This window comes from Coffea eugenioides, chromosome 9, assembly GCF_003713205.1.
Source record: "Coffea eugenioides isolate CCC68of chromosome 9, Ceug_1.0, whole genome shotgun sequence".
NCBI classification, from domain to species: domain Eukaryota; kingdom Viridiplantae; phylum Streptophyta; class Magnoliopsida; order Gentianales; family Rubiaceae; genus Coffea; species Coffea eugenioides.
The window spans coordinates 10,686,691-10,707,281 of NC_040043.1; the positions used below are offsets into that span (position 1 = coordinate 10,686,691).

The 20,591-nt window shown below is 36.8% G+C and overlaps 1 protein-coding gene across 2 annotated transcripts; it reads right to left on the bottom strand.

Annotated features, from left to right (window-relative positions):
* Positions 1 to 828: 828 nt before the first annotated feature.
* On the bottom strand, positions 829 to 15,490 carry LOC113783587 (cation-chloride cotransporter 1). 2 transcript variants are annotated; one of them, XM_027329774.1, is made up of 14 exons: positions 15,457 to 15,490; positions 15,009 to 15,303; positions 13,295 to 13,444; positions 13,103 to 13,187; positions 12,740 to 12,831; positions 10,502 to 10,616; positions 10,244 to 10,344; positions 9,924 to 9,985; positions 9,357 to 9,584; positions 8,642 to 8,756; positions 6,140 to 6,334; positions 4,974 to 5,374; positions 3,089 to 3,250; positions 829 to 2,247 (listed from the first exon to the last, which is right to left on the bottom strand). In XM_027329774.1, the coding sequence occupies exons 2-14, from the start codon at positions 15,209 to 15,211 to the stop codon at positions 1,166 to 1,168; spliced, it is 2,991 nt and encodes a 996-aa protein (XP_027185575.1). In that variant the 5' UTR covers positions 15,212 to 15,303; positions 15,457 to 15,490; the 3' UTR covers positions 829 to 1,165. The 2 variants fall into 2 exon arrangements, with proteins under 2 accessions (XP_027185575.1, XP_027185576.1); XM_027329775.1 differs by lacking the exons at positions 15,009 to 15,303; positions 15,457 to 15,490 and adding an exon at positions 14,020 to 14,035 and having other exon boundaries at positions 831 to 2,247.
* Positions 15,491 to 20,591: the final 5,101 nt, after the last annotated feature.

Here is a 20,591-nt window from a genome sequence, read left to right on the forward strand (position 1 = left end):
AAAACGAATCGCCGCATATGAACTATGCGATGATTCCTTATTAAATAATTATGCTTTGCTGCTGCTTGTTAACAAATTTCGCCTTGCCTTTGCCGCTCATTTCAGGAGCAGCAAAGGCTTTTCCAAAAAAAAAAAAAAAAAAAAAAATCGCTTACCCTTAATTTTGTCATTGAAAAACATAAAAATTTAAAACAATATTTTAATGAAACCTCCGTTACCATTTGCGGCAACCCTTAATATAAAACAGATTCTCAACTTACACTACTTTTGTGATATTTTTTTCTTTTAACAATATTGCGAAAAATTTGCCACCTAACAACCACATGCTCCTGAACGTCTCTCGCGTATTTTGTTAATTTGAAAGTAATTAATATTATTTGCAGCTTAAGAAACAGAAAAAAATATATGAACGAACCTTGGAATTTTTTTTATAGTAAATTCTAAAGAAAACGATTTTCCCTCATGTAAAAGTTCATACATTCATGCTTAGAAATTGACTCAATATTTAAAATATATAGATTTGGTAAATATACCCAACCTTGGATAATAAAGTAGCAGAGATGCTCACGTACTTACTAAAGTTTTAGCATTCAGTCCCTTTCTAGGAGATTTACAAAACTAATTTTGAAAATAAAAGAACTTATGGGAGTCCTTAATAAACGATTATCTCATGAAACAGTGATCTATACCATTACAAGAGTAATTTTTATGGGAGATCGCACCAATAACCAGTAAAATTACTTAAAGGCCTTCAGACAAAGAATTCAGACGAAACTGTCAAATTAATTTCTTCTCCCTCACAATGTTGTTAATGGAAAACAATATAAGTAATACACGAGGAAACCTGTGAACTAAAAGTTCCAGTACAAAATTTTGCCTTGAAACAAAAGCATAACATCATTTCATGATCAAATTGACTAATTAACTCAAATATTTAAATACAACAAAATTTTCTATGCAATGATGGGGTAAAAAGAATTAATGACGTATAAACTACAAATCTACCCCCAATTCTAAAAAAGGAAAACCAAAGATGAAAAAAAAAAAAAAACCCTAAGCTATATTCATTAATAAACATAAAGGGGCAAAGAAACGAACCTATTAACAATGTGTAAAGAAGAAAATTTGTGTTGATTACCAGGTGAGAAGGCAATCTACAATCAAACTATGTGAACAATGTTACCACATCACGACGATATCCGCGAACTATTAGAAGTCTAGGAACATTTTCAACCAACAGGTCCATGTATTCCATGTAAAAGTACGCGGGATGATTGACTGGAGGCGGAGGTAGACTGACAAGCACAACTGCGGCCATTCTCGAGTACTTCAGTATTGTCGAGTTGAGCTTTAAAGTGGTGTAGAGGAATTTCTCTACCTGCTGTTCGTTGACGACCACAGGCTTTCCATCAGCCATTAAAGCAGTCCCTTCTCTATGAGCATTCTCCTTTATCCCTGCCAAGTAATTAGAGATTCTCTGCTGCGCACCAGTGAAAGCCTCGAAGGATTCGTCTTGCTGCTCTGCTTGGGCATCCCATGACTTCATTGATATAACAATTACTTCAGCTTGCATGCGGAGATCATAAAGAAACTTCCTGACATCAGCCTTGAGTTCCTCTGCATCAGAATCCTCCTCAGCAATACAGAAAACCTGGATTTTACAGCTCTCAAAGCTCTCTTTAGTAAGAAGAAGTTGGGACAGGAGAAGCATAAGACCACCATCTCTCACAATCCAGTACAAATCAATGCTACCGTACTGTCTTTGGTACTCGTTAGGCCACTCGTCAAGACCCTTGACAATAACAACCGCCTTGTTTGCAACAATACAGTCATTTATTATTCCAACAAAACTGGCGGGAATTTCAGTTAAATTTTCACGCCGCCAAATTTCAGGATACCGCATAATGACCATATTAGGCTTGAGATTACCAAGGCCCATTGTCTGAACAATGCCTCTGAAGCCCTCAGTCATACTGGGAGCAACTACTATCTCTGCTACACCTTCACATTGCTTGTAGTCAATGTAGGTACTAAGCTGCTTACATGCAATCTTGGCATCCTCAGCACATTCATGGTAATCTCCATCCATAATAGACAAAAAAATAGACATTCCCCTACCCTTTTTCTTCATGCAGTTGGCAAAATCAGCGAGTTTAGGGTGGCAAGGGACATTTTCAGGAAGTTTACCCCAAGGTCGGCAGTATACAAGGGGGATAGGGTACCAATTCTTTGGGTGTACCTGATCAGCTGTGCAAAGAATAGATTGATCACAAAATCAGACAACAAATATGGTCATGTACAATCTCAACAATGCAGAATATGTAAGTATCATTCCAAGGCAGAGACTGTGGCTCCCAAGTCTGGCATTTGTGGCCCAAAGCAGAAATGCTATTAGATCACTCGAGTGCCAAGCCAAAGACCAGGCAAATTCTTAACTCGAATTTTCTATTACTAATATGTTAAGTACTAAGACTATCACAAACAAACTTTCCCTAAAGTCCAAGTAACGACAATATGATAAACAACTAGGGATGCTTTTGATGGCTTGTTGCCAAATTCTTAAAAATGAAGGACCTCTTTGAAACTATATAGTAAGGGGTCATATTTCTTCGGTGAAATGCAACTAGGTGTGAATTCAGGCCCCAATGCTCAACAACCATTACAGTATGTGCAACTGGAGATTTGGGGTTATATACAGCCCAATCTGGTTTTGCATCATATGTTGGTAAGTCTGGTAATTTCCTTTATTGACAAAAAGTACAATGTGCCAGGGACAGTTGTAAGATTATAGGTAAGCTTGGCTTTAACCCTTCATTAATAACTTATTAAGACATAAATACTTCAAAATTATTTAACTGTAAAATGAAGACAATTTTTACTGCCATATGACCTTGGAGGAGAAATTCTGAATTTCCTAGGTTAGAGCAAAAGGCATGAGATATCAGATTTTCCATTCCAAGAGGGGTCCAGTCAGGGAAGAGAGTTCATTATATATGACCACAGAATATGAAATGGCAATCGAGAAAAGCCATAAAAGAGTACTCAGATGCCATATGTACACCATCCTTATTAGCATAAGGACACACACCTCCCAAAGATCGCAGACTGCGCAGAGCAAGTTGAAAGTATGCACTCTTGAAACCATCACCCCAGTCTCCAGCTTTGCCCTTGATGCTCACATAATAATATATAAGACTTGCTAGGGCCAGGGATACCACGGTAAATGCCCAAGAAATCAAGAACATGATTACTGCAAAAAGACATGATTGAAAGGTCAGCCAACCCATTTACGACATGTTTGAATAACTAAGCATGTGGTAGAATTCCCTTTATCATGATATTGCAGAAATCCTAAAATATAGCAAATTACATAGCACTGGGCTCCCCCCTTTATCTGGCCAAGCAAAACAAAAGCAAACTGACCTACAATCTGAACAATAATATATAATCTGAATGTGAACAAAATAGAATACTCCACATTCTCCAACATGAATTAATGAAATCATCTTCTTTTTGGGTTAATAAACAATTTAGAGTTTTTTGTCCAATAAAAAAAAACCTAGCAATCTTCTACACTATCTTAGTCCATGTCATTCTCTCCTCTTTCACGTCATCCGGTTTGACAACCATGATGCAGAACATTAGTGGGACAAGATTTCTAGTGCAATTCCCAAGTTTGCTACAAGGCCCAAATTCAGTAATTAGTCTCTGGTTGAGCAGTTTCAAGCTAGGTCAGGTTAACAAGTCTACTTTTTAGTTTAGCACCACATCCACTGACGGTTGTTACCGATAGTGGAAGATATGGTGGTTAACCCAACCTATAAGAGTACACTTGTTAACCTAAACTAGCTTGTTAATCACCATCAGTGGGGCTGACTACCATATCCCTCCACTATGGTGTGTACAACTGGAGTCTCTTATCTGCTTCATAAGTGTCAAAACAAAAAATACACCTCAATCAATCCAAAATCATCCATATTTATTTCTCTTTCTCACTACAGTTATGCCTGTTCAATATGCAGAAACACTTGCATTATTAACCACATATCTACATGTCAGTTTGTTATTGATAGTCTCTAAATCCACTGTCATCTTTTCACTTCAAGACAATAAAGTACTATGTCTCTGTTTGGATTCCCTAGATTTTCAACTACAATGCTACAGTAGTGCACCGAACAAAACAACTAATCCATACCAAAGAAAAACAACTCCAAAAGCACCTAATCTATACAATATCTCTAAAATAACTCACAAACATACAATAGAAATTTAAAAAATTACCATATTTTCTTCTTCCACCGCACACCACCTCCTGCCTCTCCCACCTCTCCCCCCCCCCTATCTTTCTCCCCCTCCTTCCTCCCCTCCTTTTCCTCCCCTCCTCTTTCCTCCCTCTTCCTCCCCTCGCCACCCCAGACCCCCCCCTTCCCCTTCTGCAGCCGCGAAAGGTCACAGCCTGCGGAAGGGGGAGTCTGGGGAGGCGGAGGGGAGGGGAGGGGAGGAAAAGGGAGGAAAAGGAGGAGGAAGGGGAGGGGAGGAAAAGGGAGGAAAAAGGAGGAAGGAGAGGGAGGAAGAGGGAGGGAGAAGAGAGGAGAGAGAGGAAGAAGAGAGGAGGGAAGGAGGAAGAGGAGGAGGGAGGGGGTGGTGGCAGTGGGGGGCAGCAGTGCTGGGTGGCAGTGGTGGTTGGTTCAATTTTCAAGAAAAAACCCTAAACAAATTTTAAATTCTAAAAAATACCCCAAAATACATCCCAAAAGCACCACAAAAAACATCTACAGTAAAAATTTTCCAAATACAATGCTACAGTAAAATTTTTCAAAATCACCCCCAAAAACAGTTAATCCCATATTTCTCAGAAATTAAATCCCCTGATCATATAAGACCTATTATATGGACAAGTAGCTTCAAGCTGGCTAAATTAACAGACAGCAATCAGATACGGCAAAAGGTGCTGGATCGATTGAAATACATACCAATACAAAGCAATGCTCCAACAAGGGAAAGGCTCCAGTGGTGAAATTTCCAGCGAGGACGCCAGCTAGGAGCATCTAGAAGATCCAAAAGAAAGCAGGACAGGTTCACACCAGCATAGCAGAGAAGGTAAAACATAGTTATGGTTGGAGTGATAAGATCAAGATTTCCAATCACAACACATCCAATACAGAGGAAGGCAGTAAAGAAAGTAGCAATATGAGGTTCATTCCCATCTGCCACCTTGAAGTAGTTCAGAACAGGCAAGATGTCATCATTGGCTATTGCTGCAAGAAGACGTGGTGCTCCTGTGAGACTTTGAAGAGCTGCTCCTAAGGTTGAAAGAATTATACCAATGTAAATGATTGCTGGGAACGGCCATGCAATAGTTGCTGTAAGTAACCTGCAAGAGTATATACCCTTTTCATATTCTTGTGATCTACAAATTAAGAAGCAAAACTTGTATTTTCAACAATAGTAACATAATCTATGATGCTGGTTTTCGACATGTTGACAGGTCAAGTACTAAAGGCAAATCGAAGACATGGAGCAATGTCCAACCAAAATCCAGAAAATAATCCCTGTAGTTAACTCTGCTTGCCCTTGAGGTGCAAAATCTTGAGATGCAACTGGGAACATCTTGTCATCAAGCAGAGCATCGATTGGCGGCACAAGACGCAGCCATTCAATGTATACGCAAAAAAATAATAATAATGATAACAAAAATAACCACCACCACCACCACCAGAGACTGTAAACTCAAACCAAACTTACACACATAATGCACACCAATGTGCCTGAAAATGAAGAACATTCCATTCTTTATAGAGACAATTTGCAAAAGGAAGAAACGCATTGCAATTTATTTACCATTAAACTTCTCCTTGTACAATATATAAATCATATTATTTTACTAATTCAAAACAAACAACAATTTCAAATTGAAAGTATTACACTTCCTAAACAACAGATACAAAGTAACCACAATTTACAGCAGAAAATTAACAGATCAAATGATGCAGAATTAATACAAAGCCACAGTTCAAAAGGATGTAACACGAAGCATCCTTAACAAACCAAATCCACAAATCATTAGGAAACAGATTCAAAGCACAACATATGTGATTTCAATGAGTAAAGCATTTCATTAAACAGTACATAGACTTGCCTATCTGTCAAAAGTTTCTCTCGGGTAGCAAGAGCTCCAAAAAATAAAACAGAAATCAGATATAGTCCAGTAGTCGTCAAAGTTGCAGCTAATGTTCCGACAGGAATAGACCTCTGAGTGTCCTTCAATGACGCAGAACGGTTTGAACCAGCCATAATCCCCGTAACAGCAGGAAAAAATAGACCTACCAATGCACTGACAACAACGTTATCGTCAGCCAAGGAAACAGATTAAATCCTATTCTACCAATATTTTCAAAGGCAACAATAAAAGGAAAACTTGGCTGATGCCACAACAACTGGTGACCTAAAAGTTGAAGATATTGATTTTAAAGGCCACCTATTTCGCCAACCTACTTGCACAAAATGAAAACCATTATCCATGGTTCCCAGTGGCCACAAATTGAAAAGACAGATAGCAATACAAAAGTTGATAGCTATGAAATAACCAAGAACGTCAATGAGTATCAAACCTCAAACTACATGATTGAAAACTGCAGATTGTGGTGTAAAGATTTAAAACAACAACCTCCGGCATGATTTTCCAGAACAAGTGTCGCTTTCAGCAAGGCTGGGTTTGACTACAGGGTCTGGGAAAGTCAGGGAAAGTTAGATACTCTGTCTTCCTTGAGAGTTATTTTGAGGGAAACTTAACATAATTTTCCCTTTTTCTGTCCTCAAAAAATTGCAGGCTTCTGCAAAAAGTCAGCTGGAAACAACAATTGTATAACTACATTTTATTACTAACTTCACTCCAAAATCTGTCTTGTCCAATGAACAAACAGATGAAAGTAATTCTCTCTCCTTCACCTCGTATTCTTGTCACTACATTCCCATAAAGCTTTCCCTCTGCTCAACCAAATGCCACAGTACATTTTTTCCTCCAAATACAAAAATAGAATATTTTCCGTATGGGGAAACGACAACTTCCAAAGTACAAGGTTCATACAACCACAAGTTGAGGAAGAGTTTGGTCTATCTAGCCTTAAGTGGAGACAAAAAAAATGAGCAGTCCCTGATAATCAAAACCATTCCTTTCCAAGTTAACAATTAGCACCAATTTCTTAGTTGAAACAATCCCAGCCACTCTTTTGTTTGTTAAGTATAGATATAAAAAGACAAATCTGCTGTTCTTTGGATGAAGCTTTTGTTCCTGGGGACCAAAATGTAATCATTGAGAAGCTAAGGGTCCATTTGGTTCATGAGATGATACAAGATTGGAAAAGTAATACCATGTCATCCCTTATTTTATTGATTTTTACACATGCTATTACTATCATGGTTGACTGAATAATCCGATGTTCAGGGGATAAAATAATCTCATGCAAGGATGGGATAAGGAATATTATGAACATTTTGTGTCATTTGAACTAATTTGGTAACTATAATATATAATATAAAATCTAAACTTTTGAAAAACAAAATTTAACTTTTTATGGAATATCCCATGAACAATCCGATACTAACTGAACTTAGTATAATTATTGTACAAGGGATGATGAATTCTAGGATAAGTAATCTCAGGACAATTAATCCTGGTATTACACATCCTCCCTCAGCCCATCCATGAACCACATGAAACCTAAAAGGATGATTTCGTTATTGCATGACATCAGGTACTGACAACGACAGCATAGATTTTTCCAAAAAGGTAGAAATCCTAGTTCCCAACAACAACAACAAAATCCTAATTACTAATAGGTTCTTCTCTCGCATGAGCTGCAAGGTTAAATTTCAAAATAATTTCTAATATCAAAAATACATTATTCAGATCAAGAAATATAAATGCAGGTAAAATGAAACAGGAGTGCAAAGGATAACGCTTAGTAATCCAAGTAATGCATCCTAATCCACAAAATAAGAACACTCATCCAGTTTGATGGGTTGAAAATGTTGTTGCTTGCTTTGAAAAGACTTTTTAAGTGTGAAAAGTGATGACACAACTATCACTCTACACAGTAACACATATCTGATAGCAAATTTGATCAAGAAGCCAGCAAACTTCAAGTTCCAAGTGTAAGGCAAAGTCTTTCAAGTGCACATAACTAATTAGCCGAAATTCAGGAATGGATAATAGACTAAACTAAAGAACATAAACAAACGAGGACAGAAACTAATCCTATGAACTGCCTGAGGCATATAATTAAAATGTCCAAACAAAAAGGGACAGACATACAAAAAACTGAGTCACAAAGTTCTAAAAGAGCATAAATTGTATACTATAGTTGAAAAAAGAAGTACACAGCATGTAGCCCCACTATTATAAATAAAATTTTTAATGACAAGTTAGTGGGACCAGTACCTATTTTTGTGTATAAAAGATAAGTCCAAGTTGAGATGGAGTTGTGACAGTAATGGAAACTGAATAACAAAAAGGAGGGAGCACCGCTGGGGTGTGCAGGGGACAAACCAAGCCATCCACCCACTCACAGAGAGAGAGAGAGAGAGAGAGGGCAACAATTAAAAAAAAGCACAAAACTAGAAAAGTTTTTGCATGCCATACTTGAAGTTCCAGTATATCTTCCCGTCAGGATCAGGAATTCCAGCGTTATTAGTTGTTTGATAGTCCGAACTCCAATTTTCTTTGAAAGACTCCAAACTCAAGCCCGTAATCCCAGCTGCTCCATGCATGGCAAGGGAGATATTTTCAGTATACAAGTAATATCCAAGAGCCATGAAATGAAGGATAAAAACATTTTTGACCCATTACATCCCATTACAATCCTGCCCAGATGTAATGGGTCAAAACAACTAAATTGAGTCATTTTTTATTAAAGCAACTCGAGTATGATTTCAATGAAATTAGTCACACTTGGGCCAAGAACTATTAAGTCTAGAACAGCCCATAGTTGTTAATCATCCATAGCAAAGGTCCACTTGAGGCTATACCACTGTGGGCACAGAATCTGAACTTTTATTATGCATAGCAATTATAAAATACAATCATTAAACTCCATGGTTTTGGAATTTAAATCAACCAACATTATAAGCACAAAAATGAAAGTACAGAACACAATCGCATCATTGAGAGCCATTTACATAGATGCCAATGGAAAATCATATGATCCGGACATATGCATGGGAACAAAGATGCCTGATATGATCCATCTAGTGACAAAACCAGCAGTCAGTTACAACTATGAATGTTCTAAACAAGATAACCTAAAATAAGCTTTCAAACTGAAAACATTGAAGATAAAAGGTGCAATGAATCTCACCTGCTGGATGATCCTTTCGAGCCAGCAGTATCCCAATAAATATGCAGAATAATGAGAATAAAACAGCTACAAGAAAAGCTGGTGCAACTCGATTGATCATTTTCACACCACCAAATACTATGAAACACAAAATGATGGTCACCACAATTCCATATATCTGCAGATCATGTAAACTGGGACTAGCAATCGGTTGTGCTACTTCTGTTCCATTAACTCTGGTGACAGTCTCTGCATTAACAAATGCAGGAATTTATCAAAATCAAACGTCAAAGTAAATCGCGTTCAAGGTAGTAACCAAAATTGCTGATCTCATCATCCTGAATACCATGTACAAGTTAGTAAGAAATGAAGTAGCAGTTCCTTAAGACATAAAACCAAAATGGAAATAAACTATTTCACCACATTTTTCTGAGCAATTACAGTTGCAGTTAGAACAGCTGTCGTCCTGTGTGAGGACAAAAATATGTGACCTTATGAATCACCAGACAAACCATCATTCAGGCAACAGTTCGCCACCTCCAGCATATAGTTCAAATAAAAACCTGCGAGATCTCCCAGAGCTACTACCTTTAAAAATCCCTGCACTTGGTACAGCATTCAGAAAAGTCTCCACAGCTCCCAATACGTAACTGCATCACATGGAATAAAGATACAAGATATGTTAATAAAAACCAATTTACATATTACAAACCAATTTACAAATTACATTCGAGTAAAGAAACAGCAATTAATAACATGGTCACCATATGTCCATAACATTCAATAAAATACGTTCCAACAATCTACTGATGGAAAAGGTAATATTGCGAATCATATTTCCATCTCATCATGCACCTCTGTAACATAAGTCACAGATTGATATAAAAATAAGAAGATAGAACACTCACAGAGATCCAGCAACTGCATTCCCAAGGAAAAAACAAAGCCCAATGCTGACTCCTACTTCAGGACCCAAGGCACGACCTATGAGATAATAAGGTCCTCCACCCTAGACAATTATACATCAAACAACTATCAGTAGCCATTCAACACAAAGACTTTAACATAAATGGAGCACCCCAGAGGAATAAGTTACGTGCAAAACATAATTGTTTAATCTTCATAAGTTTAGAAAATCTTTTGATAACAGTAATCAGTTTTCTTACTTTCATAGCACCATTAGTTGCAATGGCACTCAACGAAATTGTAGTCAAGAAAGTGCATGACCCACAGAAAGCAACTAGCAACAATGATTCACCTATACCACCCATACCAACGATCCTGCAATTATCAAAAGCAAAAATTGTGAAGAGTAAATTAAACTACTTCAAAAACTTTCTAAGGTAAATTACAGCAAGCTGTTTACTAAGACCGTAATTAAGGGGGAAAAAAGGATGACAGTAGCTGAGAGTCAGCTGTCTCAATAAACTAACAGATGAGACTATTATTATAGCTCTTATATGATCTTCTGCATCTGTTATAAAATTTAATTTAAGTACTCATCTCAATCATCCTTCTATGCTATAAGTTCCATTTGTATGCATCAGTTGACTTCTTTGAGTTTGTTATGAATGCTTAAAGGTACAATGCCAGAAGAATTGTCACTTGCCATCCACATTGATCTGAACATTTTACTTTATACTAATTTGTCATTTGTTGATTTTGCTATTTGTTATCTTTTATGAATTTGATGGGCAAGCAATATAAGGGTGAAAATGAAAATAACTAATATTATTTAACTTATGCCTGTAAGGTGAGACGAATAAAGAAGAACTTTCGCATTACCAGCATAAGTTAAAATTCAAGAGAAGTTCAAGGGCATTGCAGGCACTACAAAGATGCATTTTCAAATGTCACAGGACTAAGTGATTGTTTGCCTAGATGAATAGCTCAAAACCAAAAGGAAAACATGTCTCAAAATCTGGTATCTAGTATTAGAAAGAATTCCCAGACAGAAGATCCATATTCCACTACTATTATTTTTTCTGAGTCAATGATATGTTACATTCATTTAGGACTCCTCAATTCTTTTAGCAAAAATTGGGAATACAGCAATGGGAAGAATAGAATTTTGTAGAAGGGTACAACTTTTGACAAATTTGGATTTGGGGAAAAGACTACTATTCATCAAATATAAAAACTAAAAATATTTGCAAGCCCAAATTACTTTATTATCCCTTATATACGTCCAACTAAAATTAGAAGAAAAAAACAGATAAAAGGAAAACTACTGCAGCCAAATGACGAATGACATTGGCTGTTGGACATGAACGGAACAGCCTGAAGTGACTGTGCAAAAGTGCAGACCTGCCAACAAGCCCAAACTCATCAGCAGTGCAGCCTTGGCCAAGAGAAGAACCAATTTCATGAAAATAAGAAAAGAAGAAGAGGAAAGGAGAGTAAGAGCCACCTCGGATGTCCACTTGATTGGTGGCTCTCCAGCCACTTTCGTGAAATGTTTATACTAGATCTGTGATCCACTTTCCAAGAAGAAGATTTTGTTATAAATATTTGTGGGTTTGGAGATGTTTCTATAGGTTGTGATTGGTGGAGCCATGATTTCTGTCAAATACTGAACTTGCTTACATATTTTGGTGAAAAAAGCCCCACCAAAAGTGGTGGCCAGAGGTGATGCTTGGTGGTGGCACCACCCACCTAAGGCCCGAGGGACGTTATTCAAAAATCAGATGTATCTGGGGACTAGGTTGTGAAAAATTTTGAATTGCTAAAGTATGTGGGTATTATAGTAATTAACTACACCACTCATTTTTGTTAAAATAATTTTTGAATAGTAACCAATGCCACAATTTGTTAAAAGTTGCACCCTACTTAAAGGTTTAAATGCTTCCTATTCCCATTTTTCCCATTCTTTTATTTCTAAAAACCAATTGAAAGTCAGGTCATATTTGTAAAGGAGATCTTAAATGTCAATTTTATTGACAGAATTTACATTCAAATGCAATATCTAGCTCCAGAATTGAACTTTCCCCCAAAATAATTTTAGCTTTACCATATGTATTCCCTTTAGTTTCAAACAGTATTATGGACCTGATATTCACATCCAATTTACATCGTAAAGCAGAAATAATCAGCTCCAAGATAGTCACGAAACCAAATTCCACCTTAAACAATCCGAATACATGTTAATGGAGAGAAACATAAGGGCTGACTAAATCAACAAAGTTCGAATATGGTTAAATGCAAACTTTTATAAACGGCCAACAATGGTAAGTTCAAAATTTCTATGAGAAGCTTCAACTGAAACTAAACCACCTTCCAGAGGCGCACTTTAGTAGGCACATGCTCTCACTATAATAGTAAGTCAGTTCTAACTCCAATGGATATATATTTGCATGGTATATTGTTGCAGAGTATATTTAGAAAAATAAGGCAATTAGATGTACCATGAAAATCTGATATAGTAGATAATTCCCAGAATATTTTGCAAGCACGGAACAAACACTCCCATCATTGTCCCTAGTTTGACACCAGTATCCTACATAAACCACAAAAAAGAATAAAATGATTTGACAAAATAAATAGTAAAACGAAGACTATTATAGCATCTTTGTTGTCTTAGAAGTCTCTAGTCATGCCTTTAGCACCCAAAAAAAAAGATGAACTGTAGTATCGTAGTACATGTACGAAGTTTAACAATACCATGATAGTAACCAACACAAGTTGCCAATAAAACTTAGGATACAAAATTTAAACATGATAGCATAAAAAGCTTAAAGAATATCAACAGCATATAGAAGAACACATACAAGCACCCTAGGACGTTCCAGATTGATTGTGCCATCATCTCCATCTCTAGGACTAGAGGGTGCAGGAGTCTGATCTTCTGTCATACTGGAATAGCAACCTTTACGTAAGAAGAAAGAAATACTCCAAAAATGTTTCGAAATTCAAACTACCAGAAACATAATCAGCTTGAACATAAATGAAACACCTCTTACCTCTTAAGACCTAAAATATTTACGAGTGAATCAAACCCAAACAATTCCAATTTGGAATCCTTCTGATCGCCATTGGCATGTGCACGAGTGGGCAGTGAGCCTTCTCTTTCTTCAGAAGCCATGTTTGTCTGATTGCTAGCTTTAACTTTCCTGCCACATTAATAAAAAGTCGAAATCATTTAGGCCACAATATAATCCAAGAACGAAAGAACCTGGCTATGGACAAGTTAGCATTTTAGTGAAAGTCATTCAAATAGGTAGCATAGTACATTAAGGACACAGTTTTAGCCAAATCTTATAACTGGGAACTGCTTCAAGGATAAACTTGAAGTTCTTAGTAATAGCCAAACTCGAATCAATTCCACATTTGAGAAGAATCTAATTCATGACTGGCAAAGTTTTCAAATCCATTACGAATAAGCTGTTTTGACCTCAGGTTCCATGTACTTTACAAATATCTTAGAATGTCACATTGCATTCATTAACATCCACATAATTGGCATTTATAAGTATCACGGTGATTAGTTAATGTGAAACAACCAAAACAGGATTAAATAAATTAAAGAGTTTCCTGAAACAACACCCAAAAAAAGGAATGTAACCAATTTCTCAAGAGCTATTAGGTTTAATTAATACAACCTGGGAAAAAAATTAAGAACAATCAACATGATGATGAACTTCAAATCAATGAAGCTGTAGTAGTTAACGGCACTCCCAATCAATACCTGTAACTAAAGATTCAACCCAGCTATCTTATTCTGGAGTTCCAAGCCCCTAAGCACCATACAAACTTCTTACCAAGACTTTTTCAACCTTTTTCAGATCTAGAACACTGTAAGCATAACATTTTAATGAAGAAAGTTTCCAAATATTGTTCTACATCACCACTACACAAACCAGCAGAAAAGACGAAAACATGTAAAACGTACTGCTACAATTCGACTAGACAAGAGATAGAGTAAAATCATCAACAAGGCAGAACTACACAATCTATGGCAATGCTCAATCTTCCATTCATTCAGTGTATGCCATTGAATCCTTCCCGCTACTTGTCCTCGCAAGTTTCCTGTACAAGCTTCCCATTGCTACCAGCAACCAAGTTTGCAAAATAATAGCCTCTGGTCTTCAAATACTATTCACCGTATCATCCTCAAACCAAAAAGTACCTAATGAGAGTTAAATTCAAAACGAGCCTATGTCCAAAAAATTTTACAGCATACAACTACTTAAAAAAGGTCCCAACCGAAGTCCATCAAGTAGCAATTAAGCTCAAACCCCTCATTTTCAGCATCTTTTAACCATATACAACGGCGAAATCCTCCATGCCCCTCCTGAAGACAAAATGTTCATCGACCACACAAATCCAAAGTACTTTATCCACATTTCCAATGTACAACTAAAACATATACTTGCATGCCAACGTTGATACACAGATTTCATACAAAACCTTTGGCATCTATAGTCACTACAGGCTTCCTAAACCCTTGATTCATTAGTATATAAACCTACAAAACAGATTTGCCCCCGGGTGTTAAACCCTTCTCCAAACCCTCACTCCTAGATCATCTAAAATCTCCGATAAAACCAATACAAACAAACCAAAAGATGATCCTCTAATTAACAGCAGAAGAACAATCTACTACATTGCAAGAACAATTAACAAAACTTTGCACAAAAATACAAAGAAAATGAGCAGAGTAGTAGCAATTATTACATAGCGTTACGATTGGGAAACGGAGAAGAGGAAGAAGAAGAGGAGGCGGCGGCGGCGGACTCCAGAGAGGACATTTCAACGATGGCGCGATCGTTATCGCTGGCCACCACAGCCCTGTACTTCCGGCCGTGGCCTAGTCCTTGCGACGACGACGAAGAAAACTCTTTCTCGTCGGACACTTCAATTTCTCCATTGCCTGCCATTTTTCGCCGTTCGCCGGAACTTAATTCTGCTTTTGCCGGTGGATTGGATCCAAATCTAAAACTACTCTGATATTTAACTAGAGAGAAAAGATCTGACAGGAGTATGAATTAATCAATAAAAAATAAATTGTGAATATTCAAATAATTTGAATAATAATTGAATAATAATAAAACAAATCCAGGAAGGGAAGTAGGAGTTCTTCTCGCGTAAGGGTGAATTTACGACTACCACAGTCGACTAGTACCAGGAGAGTGGGGAACACGCGAAGATAAGGAGCTTGATAGTCTTTTGGGTTTCTCGGGAATGTATAAAGAAAGAGGGCGTTCGAAGAAGAAGAGTAGGTGAAAAGGACCTCCATTGTGTTGGGATTGCGGGAATATTCAACTCTTTTATTTTTTTGGGTAAATTCTCCATCCAAAAATGGGAAAGAGAGAGAATCACGTTGGATTTTGGATTATGGGGCTTAGGGCGCAATTATTTGGTAAACTTAATTGGAAAAAATATTTAAAAAGCCGCGTGATTAAGTTAACTTACGAAAAAGTCTCTTATATTTTAAAAGGAAAAATGACCTGTTTCATTCCTCACATTTCGTAAAAATATTTTTTTCGTCCCTTACTTTTAAAATGAAGCAAATTCATCCCTAACATTTAAAAATTAAACCTATTACATCCCTGAACCTAATTTTCAATCTAAATCAAATCATCCAATAACCCAGTAATAAATTTCGAAAATAGAATTGATAGATCATTCGGTCAACTTCATCATATTCACATGACATTTATTAAACCAAAAAAATAAAAATTATAACATAAAAGGCCATTCTTTATCTTGGAATAGTAGAGTTTTTTTTTTGATAAATCTTTTCATGCACCGTTAGTATATCCGCTTGCGAATCTAGATGTGTATCATAAATATAAAATTTGGTGTTTAAATTTAAATTAAAATGATGTGGCGGTACATAAAATCGTCAGTGTATACAATCATAATGTAGAAAAGATTAATCTTTCTTTTTTATGTTATAATTTTTTATTTTTTCTTTTTAGATTCATTAAATTTCACATAATACCAAGTTGAGTTAACCAAGTGATTTACCAATTACATCCCCAAAATTTGTAATCAGGTTGATTGGTGGTTTGATTCAGATTGAAATTTGGGTTCAGGGATGTAATAATTTCAGTTTTTAAATGTCAAGGACGAAATTGCTTCATTTTAAAAGTGAGGGACGAAAAGAATATTTTTATGAAATGTGAAGGATGAAACACATCATTTTTCCATTTTAAAATCATACATTCCGACCTCTTGTAATTTAAACTAATTTGAAACAATAACGAAAATCATTAAAACTAAACAGAGGCAAATGAAATGACATAATTACCCCAAAATATATAAGCAAAAAAGACCGTAATAACCATCCTAATTAAGCAAACATACGAAAAATTTCCAGTAGTCAAACCAACTTACAAAAAAATCCCCCATGATTTCGTATTGATGCTACCACCATTCTCCATCTTCTATTGCCACCCTCCCCTCTATCTAAACCTCATCCTCCTCATTTTTCCTCCTCTCCACCTCTTTCTAATGACTAGGAGCGTGCAATTCCAAAAAAATCGATTTACCGACCGATTTCGATTTCAATTCGGAAAATCGAAAAAAAGGAAAAGTGGAAAGAAAATCAAAATTTTCGTTTTCGAATAGTTTAAATTAGGTTTGAATTCTGGATTATGTTTTCCTAAATTGAAAATTTCGATTTCAAATTCATATTTTGAAAACAATAAATTTGCTACCTATTTCGAATTCAAATTAGTATATATAATGCACATATGCATCTACATTAATGCATATATGTAATATAAAAATATTTATATGATATAATAATATCTCTAACTACTAATTATATTATATAATAATAGTGGGTCTAATTAAGTTAGACTAGTTTTTTTTTTTTCCCGAAACGTTAGAAATTTTATATCACAACCAAGCTATACACTATTGGAGCAAGGGCTCCTATTTTTACATTAGTGCATTTAGCACGCTGGGGTGGAATAATTCCACTCCATGTCACAAAAGTTTAAAAGAGCAATTTTGCTTAAACTATAGCATAGACTATCAATGCCCTCATTTAACCTGTCAAAAAAGCACATTCAAAACCATGAGGTCATTTTTTGTATGTACTCTATTATAGTGGCTGACTCCAAGCTCCTAGCTTTTCCAGCTCGTATTTGGTCAAGCAGTTTTCTATCCTCAATTCGTATCTTGATGTCTCGCCATCCCTTTGTTGCTGCTTTGATCATACAGAGCCTCACAGCCTCTGCATTGTCCTGAGCTTTGTTCCCTGCTTGCCTTTCCTTTAGCGACCAGGCTGCAATTCCTTGGCTTGCGCCATTCACAGCTGTGATGCCTATACCAAAGGATTTGTTTCCATTCTGGTGTTGGGTCGCCAGCTTTAGGGTTACCACTTCTGAGTCAACTTTAGACTAGTTAGTTGTATAGAAACAAATATTAGCATTAAATTTATCAAATCATGTTATGACTTTATAAGTTAACTTATAATACAAAAATTAGAAAAAGAATAAAAAGGAGTACCAAAACAAAACTAATTCCTATCTCTTTCCTTTTCCACACTTTCATTTCCCTGTCGCTTCTCTCCCTGCCACCCCGCAACCAACCAGAGAAACCTCTCCACTCCAACCACCAATTCCATTCTTCAATCTTCACTGTTAAGCGCTAGATCCACTACCGCTTCATCTCTCGGTTTCCATCTCTCTCACCTCCCACTCAGTCTCTCTCACTCTTACTTTCTCAATCTCTCATAGTCGCACTCACACCTCTGGCTCTTACTATGACGGCCCCACCTCCCTCTGGGTGTACCCTAGGGTTCAGCGGACCGCCTACCCAACTCTCGCCAAGACTCACTCACTCACATCAATTAAAATAAGGTGCAACCTCAATAATAAACGAAATAACGGTTCCCAAGTTTGGAACATACGAATACATTCATTTCTATTTCAACCATCCATACAGTCCCAAATACATCAAAAGATTTAAGTTCTCAGTACATTCAACCCTAATCGAACGACTAGTGCGAGTACAATTACAAAATTCAAAACAACTAGACTACGCTAGTCTGTACACGTGTCACGCCTCGCTCGTACCCCTGTAAGGAAAACAAATGGCGTGGAATGAGCTAAAAGCCCAGTGAGGTTCCAAATAGCAAATTGACCATTATTTATAAGTACAAGTTTTCGATATAGCAAAGTAACGAGCATGAGGAGTTCATAAAAATGAGCAATAGCACGTCAATTAGCAATCTCAAAATGAGCGAGTGTAAAAGTTTTTCAGAATAAACAATAATCCAATAAGCAATAATCATTCCAAAGTATAAGGATACGGAGGGCTCTCAGGAGCCAAATTCCCATTGCATCACCAAGAGCTTGATCACGTAATAGTTGACACTCAGTCAACTTTCAAATAAGTAACCAATCCAGTAGGACACCACTTACATTACTCTCCGTCCACCATTCAAACCCCCTGCTGGGCCCAAAATCCTCAATAAATACGGGTGGTAATACTCGAGTATACCGATTAGTCGAGGAGATATCACTCCACTCGACAAACAAGAGACCCAGGGTTCGTTACCCAATCGACCAAACCCTTGCCGACTCGACTCGAGTAACTTGCCGCAGGGTTTCTGGAATTCCAGGAAGTGCGCACATCATAAACAAGTATATCAAATCAATTTCAAAAATAAACAAATATATCAATTAAGGGCAAGTGCGATAAAGTACACTCTTGCCCGATCAAACCAATCATATATCATTTAATCATATTGATCAAGTATTGGAAACAAGTGTCCAATTCAATCAGGTATTTAGAAGCACTCACCAAAATGAAGTGCCCCTAGAAATCACGTCTGGGTTATACTGCGGGTTTGGAGTCCAAATCTGCGATAAAACTTTGTTTCAGAACTTTGAAAATCGATTAAGATTCGAAACTTAGACGTTTCGTTCAATAAGAATCAAGACATGGAAATTGACTTGGAGAATATTCGTGAAACACTCGCTCGCTTTTCAAACTATATAACTTTGTAACATTTATACTTGAAAATGCCATTTGAGTCGAAAGTACAAGGAAAACGTATTTCTAGTAGTCATGGTTGTATTTCTCAAGGGTACAAGTTCGGCCAAATCTTTACTTATATACCTTGGTAAAAGAAGACGCAAATATCCTAGATGGTTCAAGTAGTAATCACTCTTAACCCTTACTCAAGTCGCAAGTATATTTCTCTAGTCCTCGAGCGTAAATTTGGGCAGCACGCCCTTTGTATTTTCCTATTTCCAGCCATTTATAGCTTCATTCTTTTCTTCAATCAAACCCAAAGTTACACACAACACAAATTCATTTCAATAGCCGTTCAATAGGCCCAAGGTAATACAAGTACAAAAATCAAGCTAATGACATGTGCGGAAATGAAGTTTAACAAAAGACAGATTTGACGGGTTTTTGCGGAATGGACACATCCGAGGCTACGCTTATCGGATTGAGGTGCAAACTATACCGTTTCGAAGCTAAGACAAAGGGCTACAACTTTGGTGAAGATCACCTAGTCTAATTTCTAGTGTAACCCAGTCAAATTCCCAATTCACAGAACCAAATTCTAACTAACAGGCCAGTTAACCGTACTACCTCCAAATGGCCATATCTCAAGCTACCAAAATCCGTTTAAGGCATTCTTGGAGGTGTAAAAAAGCTAAGACAAAGTACTAAAACTTTCATGTTTTGGTAAATGGCTAAATCAGCACGGATCATAGTGAATAGATACGATCAATTGGATGAACTGTCTGAAACTGATCACTGGATGCATCCTAGGGTAGTGAGGGTATTTTGGTCTTTTCATAGGTTACGTTGCTCCGATTGGGTTGAAATTTTGTAGACAACTATAAAACATCATTTCCTATAACTTTCATGTTTTGAGCTAAGGCTAATTTGGCCTCTAACATCACGAACTGGAACTGGACAGAACTGAGCTACAGTTTTCCAGAAATCTGAAATTTTACGGTTTCAAAGGAAACTTTCTTCATTTCTTGCTTCAATCACTACCACAACCTCTTATATAAGCTTAGATACAACATATACTATCCATACAGCAAGTATAGGCAGAAAATCATTCAAACCCTAACTCGTGTAACTCAAGAACATACACTATATCCATCCAAATCAGTATAATAGCTATCATCCACCACAAATTTAAGGTGCTATGCCAAGTTAAGCAAAATTAAGAGTAAGAAATGGTAAATCAGCATTATTACCTCAAGACAGGACCTTGCTAGGATGATCCTTCACCTCTCCTTGATATTCTTGGTTCCTTAGACTTCCCAAACT

What these genes read in the sequence shown, in the direction of transcription:
- LOC113783587 (XM_027329774.1), bottom strand. Translation starts at nt 15,211, where the DNA reads ATGGCAGGCAATGGAGAAATTGAAGTGTCCGACGAGAAAGAGTTTTCT. An exon ending in AATATTTTAGGTCTTAAGAG is followed by an intron (nt 13,188 to 13,294) that starts GTAAGAGGTGTT and finishes TTGCTATTCCAG; the next exon opens with TATGACAGAAGATCAGACTC. An exon ending in GAGAAACTTTTGACAGATAG is followed by an intron (nt 5,375 to 6,139) that starts GCAAGTCTATGT and finishes ATACTCTTGCAG; the next exon opens with GTTACTTACAGCAACTATTG.